The sequence below is a fragment of the Euphorbia lathyris genome, chromosome 5 (assembly GCF_963576675.1).
Source record: "Euphorbia lathyris chromosome 5, ddEupLath1.1, whole genome shotgun sequence".
Classification (NCBI taxonomy): domain Eukaryota; kingdom Viridiplantae; phylum Streptophyta; class Magnoliopsida; order Malpighiales; family Euphorbiaceae; genus Euphorbia; species Euphorbia lathyris.
This window is the reverse complement of record NC_088914.1, coordinates 33,164,266-33,170,960: the sequence shown is the minus strand read 5'-3', so window position 1 is coordinate 33,170,960 and position 6,695 is coordinate 33,164,266. Positions and strand designations below refer to the sequence as shown.

The window sequence follows — 6,695 nt, the reverse complement described above, 5'->3', positions numbered from 1 at the left end:
CAAACACATTAGTACAATTAAATCAAAGCACTTAAATTTAATTGTCTTAATCATGGGATTAACTTAAATAATTTTGTCAAATCAAAATCATGTAGAAAGGTGTTTCAACTTAATATACCGTTAAAAATGTTTCATGATATAGAATATATTAATATATTTCAAACTATTCTAAACTCTATTTATCCTCTATATATTTAAGCCTCAAGTTGACAAAAGAAAAATAACACATTGATGGTAAAATTTAAGTTAAACATGATTATCAAAGTAAATTCATCTAATGGATTTTAGGCGTTTTGGGCTAACCCGTAGCGAATTGGGCCATTCCTGATTAGGCGGTGAAAGCCTCTGTTTCAGAGCCCAGTTGGTTGGGAGGAGGGAACGCATTATCGGCTTATCCTTATCAGAACCATAATAACGGTTAACGGTCATATTCGTTGTGCCCAAACTCTCTTCACTCCCTAACCATGGCAACTCAAGCTAATAAAGTTCTTCTTCCCGCTAATCTTTGCCGATTCCCTCTTCTATTTCCTGTTGCTCCATCATCATCCTTCAAATTCGCATCCAGAAACTCCGCCAGAAAATCGCTCATTTGCAGATCCAGCGGTGAAGACGTAAGCTTCTTACTGTATTTCAATTGATCCATTTCTATCCTTATCATTACACATAAATGTTACCCAATTTATCTTGAAACTTAATCAGGATTACTTAATAGATGCTCCGGTTTCCCCTGGGGATGGCTTTTCTTTCAGTGGAGGTACCCTTTTGGATCCTTTCTTTATTTATGAACTATTAAAGAGTTATTAATTATTATTATTTATTTCTGTTCTGTGCAGGGAAATATTCAGATGAGCCCAGCCCGGCTGATGAATGGTTTAAGCAAGGAAAGATGGTTTGTTCCTCAATTGCATTTCGATTTCTTCAATATTTACTTGTAATGATTATTGGAAGTCATCATTTGAACATCAATTGTTTTATTGTAAATTTTTGTTATGATGCCAATTAGAGAAAGAGGGAAATAAGGGAGATCAATTGGGGTGAATTGAAGTATTGATTTTCTGTGGATTAAGTTTTGATCCTAAACTATTTATTTTTCTAGGTGAAAGCTCATCCTGTTTATGGTTCTGGTCAGAAGGCGAAAGATCCTATTTTTGGACTTCAAATGGGTTCTGGTTCTCAGGTATCCGATGATGTTTTCAGGTACAAATTTAGTTCTATGACTTTAGAGACTACTAGCTAATCTGGTGTGCCTTTTATGGTAGTGTGTTTTCCTTTTGAGGTCTTTATAATATGAAGGAATTGAGATGGATTATTTGCAGGGCTTCCGATTGAAACATGCTATCTCTATTTGATTTTGTGCAATAGATGGTTTTCTGTTGAAAGCGGAAATGTCAATAATCCAACGGTTATATTGATTCACGGTTTCCCTTCACAGGTGAATTCCTTCTTCAGTGTCTGATATTCCATGCTGCATTTTGTTACTGATATTGCATTTTAGGGAACTGAGTTCATGGTGTTCTATAATCTCTTAGAAATATTTTCTATTTTCTTTTTGCTACATATATTGTGCTTGATAAATTATTGCATGTGGGCTTGACATGGAAAAATATGCCTTAATTCTGCTGCAGGCATACTCTTACCGCAAAGTTCTGCCTGTACTATCCAAAAACTATCATGCTGTTGCTTTTGATTGGATAGGTAAGATTGTTAGTTGAATTTGAAGTAGATTACTAGTTTTTTCCACCTTTTGCAATTTTTTTGGATATACCCCATTACCTACTCATAACTTTCCCAAAGAAGGTGGAATTTTGTGGATAATATATGTATGAATATGATCCCTTGTGCAAAAGTTTGTTTGTGTCGGCTGTTCGGTAAGAATTGATTACATGTTACAAAATGTACTCTACAAGCAGTTTTATGCAGTCTATTTCATGAGTATTACAGTTTCACAACCTTCTAGACATTCTTGAATGCAATGTAATTTTCCTTCTATCATCATATTACATTTCAGGTAGTTATTTTAATTGGGTATAATGAGCTGTGATGGACTTTTCTATCTGATTTCACGGTTTCTTGCAGGCTTTGGATTTTCAGATAAACCCCAACCTGGATATGGATTTGACTATAAGCTGATTGGTAATTGTTTATCAGTTTTCTATGTGGTGCATTAAAGTTAATGATTTGGTCATAGTTTACAATATCTTGCTTTTATACAAATGCGATAGTAAATAAGAAATATGTTTTGTTTCTCATAATCAAATTAGTTTCATGGTACTCAGAATATGTATCATCCTTGGAGTCAATGATTGATGCAATTGCCAAGGATAAAGTCACACTTGTCGTGCAGGTATTTGTTTTCCTACCCTGGATTTTCATAGATTTGATGTATAATGAACCAGTAAATCCTAATTGTACTCCAACATTGAATCGAAAATCTTCTATTTTTTGATCTGTTTGTCAGGGCTACTTTGCACCAGTTGCTGTTAAATATGCTAGCAAGCATCAGGAAAAGATCAATAATCTTATACTCCTTAATCCCCCAGTATGGATCTCCTCATCCTTCTTAACTCTTTTCGAGATGATGCACTTTAAAGCTCTCCTATAAATATTGGTGTTTTATCGAGGTCCATAAAGATGAAACACCCACCAATCTGAATAGTATTCTTGTTCTTTTCCTGATTTCTGAAGCTAACAGCCAGACATGCTAACCTTCCATCAAACTTGTCAATATTCAGCAACTTCTTGCTGGGTGAAATTTTTGCTCAGGTATAGGAGAGTTTCTTTTGAAGATTTACTTTTGACATAGGGTGCAAGAGAACTTAATGAGTCTTTGTGCTTTCGTCACCTCTTTTCGTATGTTTTTGGTTCATATATTTTCCCATCTTCATGCCAATGACCTATAGGATCCTCTAAGAGCCAGTGACAAAGCATTGATGAGCTGTGGTCCTTATCAAATTAAGGAAGAAGATGCAATGGTATACAGAAGACCATACCTCACATCTGGTTCAGCAGGATTTGCGCTGAATGCAATTAGTCGGGCCATGAAAAAGGACCTAAAGGTAAAATTGTTTTAGTTTCCATTGCTTTCCTTTGCTTTTTTGACCAAGTACTCCTAGTTTATAAGAAGTTGGTGCTTGACTTTTGCCTCTATTTCTGTGGATTGACCTTTTCTCTGGAGGCAGCTCTGGCTTCCTCCATAGCCTAATTGGCAGTTGCTTCCTCAAAATTTAATTCATCTTAAATGTTATTCCTTATAAGGAGGAAAAAGTGATCGTCATCTAGATTCAGTAAGATATATATAGCATATAGCATACAGAATCCATCAGCAGAAAACGAGATGTTGTTTGTTGTTCAGAGTTCTACATCTAATATGTTCTAATAGACTTTTGAGAAAACTTGGACCTGCTACGTTTTCTTGTCTGTTCATGAATTACAGAATTTTCTTGTTGCTTCAACAGCATCTTATCTAGAAGAGATTGCCAATAATTCTTCTGTTTATTAATTATTTTGGTTTTTGTTTGGTAGAGCTATGTAGAAGAAATGAGAACAATACTTGTAGACAGTAATTGGAAAGTTAAAACCACAGTGTGTTGGGGCCAGAGAGATCGTTGGTTGAACTATGATGGAGTTGAAGAGTTCTGCAAGGAGTCGAAACACAATCTGATTGAGCTTCCCATGGTAGCTACTGTTCTTTCTTTTTATTTGCAAAGATACTGTAACTGATATCTTTGTATGTGCAACTTTTATCTCTTTAGTATCAGAAGAAATTAACTAGGACAAATATAACAAGTTTTAACATTTTCCCGTAGGGCTTAGTCTTTGTGGTAGTCTCCATATTGTCCTTTTATGTGTTTGTGAGAGCTGCTGAAGTACTTATCATTTTCTGATAGAATCCTTTATGCTGATAAATGGTGTAGCTACCTCTGCATTTCCCTCCAATTTCATTTTAGAACCTTTTGGGGTGACCATTTTCTATGATTATACTTGTTATGAGTTCTTATCCTGAACTACTCTTCAATTTGAAGGCAGGGCATCATGTGCAGCAGGATTGTGGCGAAGAACTTGGGGGGATTATTTCAGGAATTATTAGTGGGAGGATCCGGCCATAAATTCAATTCATGCTATTTGTGTATTTCTCTACATTCATGTGCAGGGTACATTTCACTCTCATGATTATATTTTCTTTATTTGTTATGATAAGCTGTTTTAGTACTTACAAGCCAAACGAAACAGCCTTCAAAGAAAGATGATTATGCTGTTTTATTGAGTGTTAACATTTCAAACTCCATTACTCTCTCGGGAGTTAGATGTTCACCATAGTTGTATATATATTTTAAAAGTCAGTTCTATAATCCAAGTTTATACAACTACAGAACTACAGATTGTTCAGTGTTGTATTTTCAGAACACATGTTTGTTTCTTTTCTTTCTTTTTTTTCAAAAAAATCTTCTTCTGTCAAATGTATTCTATGCCAGTACACAAATGCAGCAGAAGAATGTTAGCTTTTGTTCTTATCTTAATATTGTTTATATGGATCAGACCAGCAATCATCATCTTTTGCTGCCTTCTTCCATCTATCTTTGAAGATCTCTAGCTCAATACGAGACCAATTTTTCACCTGTTGAAGATAGTAATCAACAAGGTGCAGTGGAGAACAATTTTTATAAGCACACGAAAACTTACTGTTTGTCTCTCCTCAGATTGCTTGGATAGACATTGTATCTGCAAATTCAATGGCATTTTTCCTTAAATCAATCACTGGGTTCAGCTCATACCTCTTGCATTTGTCATGAACCCAGATATAAAGTTAATGTTTCTGACCTTTGTTGCAGAACCTCCAAGTGTAGGAATACCATAATGCTTTATGTACTGAGAATCAACGATCCCTACATTTTTCGATGGATCTCCCTGTCATAGATTGCTTAAATCTAAGAATTGTGCACAAAAGTAGTGTTGTAGGATTTCTCCATAGATTAAAGAAAAAGGCATGGTGAATTGCCTGTGCACAGTAACCTAGCTGATAATCCACGCCCCATCCTTGAACCAGGTCATTCTGGAAAAGAAACAATTAATGTAAAACTATGTAACATAAGGTAATTAATTGAAACTCATATGCAAGTTGTACCTGAATCATATACCAGGTACAACGCCATGATGCTTTTGAGAAAACAGGAGCCATCATTTCAACAAACCTGTAGAAATGATCTCTAATTATATCTCATGAGACCTAAATTAATAATTAAGGATTCCTCCCCACAAGTTTCCTTTCCTACCCTGAGCACGGAGGACCTGAGGAGCTGTCATCGCAGATCGAACCTCCAATTTTCCTTCGTATCCTCCTGTGTACTTTTGATCCATTTTGCTTCTTAGTAAGCTGATGATGCACTTCTGATCCACTGGGATCAAGTGCTGGCTGCGATATCTCCAGCCCTTCTTCTTTAATTATTGTAAGGTAGCTGAAATTGAGCAGAAGGTGTTCGTAATTTTGACCAAAAGAAAAAACATAAAGATTGAAATTAGTTTCATAAACGTACCTTCCAGGATCAAAATTGTTAACTCCGAGATCTTCATCCCACAAGAAGATATATTCATACTCCGAAACAATATCTGGATGCAAAAAACGCTTTGCAAACCACCTAATTCAGAAATTTTCGAGTATGAATATAATCAACTATAAATCAGATTTGAATTATAGCAAACGATGATCACCACTTGGTTTGATTGATAGCAGATAAATGTATGGCTTTATTACTCCATTTTAAATCTCTCCATCCATCCACCAATCCATCGTAATGAAACAGCATTACAACAAAATTGCAGCCGTCACTCCAAAGAAACTGAGATTAATTTCAGGGCAGAAACTAGTTAGCAGACACAGGAAACAAAAATGAGAATGAGGATTGGATATCCTCACCTTGTTGACGATCTTGTTAACATTTTCTTTCTGCATAATTCCGGCAGCAATGGCCAACAAGTACTTGCTTGGTTTCTTCAAGTAATTCTGAAGTGAAGGATATACAAAATCGGAAAAAGAAAATACCCTTGAGTTTTATGAAGATGCGAATTAATACATACCTTTTGATGATAGCCCCATAATGGTAGCAATTCCAAGTCAGATGTAGGCGAAACGATTCCTCTAGGCAGTGTTTGGCTGCCATAAGGCATGTTTTCACAAGTTTTCAATCTTTTACCCTTCAAATCGTCATTCGAAGCCCATTCTGAAAACTTCTGCAACATTAATCATATTATATTATTGCAATGCTTTGCATCAAATCTTATGAGAAGAATAAAATACCTGTTTATGATCTGTGATCACTAGTACTGCACTGCAAATGAATAGAGCTGTACAAACCAAAATTATTGTGGAGAGGAATCGGCGAAGACGGAATTTTTGCTTCTCTGATTCAACCTTGAAATTTAAATTAAACCAAGAAGAAACAGAAGGGAAAAAGTGATTTGCTGAAGTGAATTCAATTAATCTCCTTCACAACAAGTATTTCAAATTTCTAGCGAGAAAATGAAGACTTACAGGAGTTGCCATCGTTTGGTGTGTTTGTGTATTGTGTTCATCAATTATACAGGAAGAGAGATACAGACACTAAACTACTTAACTGCGTTCTCCATTTCTAAATATAAGTCTAATAAAATTTTCACCTATGAATATGAAAATCATTCAAAATATTTTAATTATAGTGTTA

The 6,695-nt window shown here is 35.3% G+C and overlaps 2 protein-coding genes across 5 annotated transcripts; one reads left to right on the top strand and one right to left on the bottom strand.

Annotated features, from left to right (window-relative positions):
* Positions 1-413: 413 nt before the first annotated feature.
* Positions 414-4,405, top strand: LOC136231349 (uncharacterized). Of its 3 annotated transcripts, none has more exons than XM_066020701.1 (13): positions 414-611; positions 700-754; positions 834-889; positions 1,097-1,197; positions 1,363-1,432; positions 1,626-1,695; positions 2,077-2,133; positions 2,277-2,344; positions 2,459-2,539; positions 2,686-2,763; positions 2,901-3,056; positions 3,523-3,675; positions 4,023-4,405. In XM_066020701.1, exons 1-13 carry the CDS (start codon positions 465-467, stop codon positions 4,104-4,106), a joined length of 1,176 nt encoding a protein of 391 aa, XP_065876773.1. In that variant the 5' UTR covers positions 414-464; the 3' UTR covers positions 4,107-4,405. The 3 variants fall into 3 exon arrangements, with proteins under 3 accessions (XP_065876773.1, XP_065876775.1, XP_065876774.1); XM_066020703.1 differs by having other exon boundaries at positions 492-611; positions 713-754; positions 1,317-1,432; XM_066020702.1 differs by having other exon boundaries at positions 584-611; positions 1,317-1,432.
* LOC136231350 (uncharacterized) lies at positions 4,400-6,695 on the bottom strand. 2 transcript variants are annotated; one of them, XM_066020704.1, is made up of 12 exons: positions 6,527-6,695; positions 6,293-6,406; positions 6,073-6,225; positions 5,912-5,998; positions 5,707-5,834; positions 5,532-5,633; positions 5,271-5,453; positions 5,123-5,189; positions 4,997-5,050; positions 4,819-4,905; positions 4,681-4,719; positions 4,400-4,615 (listed from the first exon to the last, which is right to left on the bottom strand). In XM_066020704.1, the coding sequence occupies exons 1-12, from the start codon at positions 6,536-6,538 to the stop codon at positions 4,514-4,516; spliced, it is 1,128 nt and encodes a 375-aa protein (XP_065876776.1). In that variant the 5' UTR covers positions 6,539-6,695; the 3' UTR covers positions 4,400-4,513. The 2 variants fall into 2 exon arrangements, with proteins under 2 accessions (XP_065876776.1, XP_065876777.1); XM_066020705.1 differs by having other exon boundaries at positions 6,073-6,222.

What these genes read in the sequence shown, in the direction of transcription:
- LOC136231350 (XM_066020704.1), bottom strand. An exon ending in AACAATTTTGATCCTGGAAG is followed by an intron (nt 5,454 to 5,531) that starts GTACGTTTATGA and finishes GCTCAATTTCAG; the next exon opens with CTACCTTACAATAATTAAAG. An exon ending in TTGGAGGTTCTGCAACAAAG is followed by an intron (nt 4,720 to 4,818) that starts GTCAGAAACATT and finishes TTGAATTTGCAG; the next exon opens with ATACAATGTCTATCCAAGCA.
- LOC136231349 (XM_066020701.1), top strand. Translation starts at nt 465, where the DNA reads ATGGCAACTCAAGCTAATAAAGTTCTTCTTCCCGCTAATCTTTGCCGA. An exon ending in TGTTGCTTTTGATTGGATAG is followed by an intron (nt 1,696 to 2,076) that starts GTAAGATTGTTA and finishes GGTTTCTTGCAG; the next exon opens with GCTTTGGATTTTCAGATAAA. An exon ending in TTATACTCCTTAATCCCCCA is followed by an intron (nt 2,540 to 2,685) that starts GTATGGATCTCC and finishes TGATTTCTGAAG; the next exon opens with CTAACAGCCAGACATGCTAA.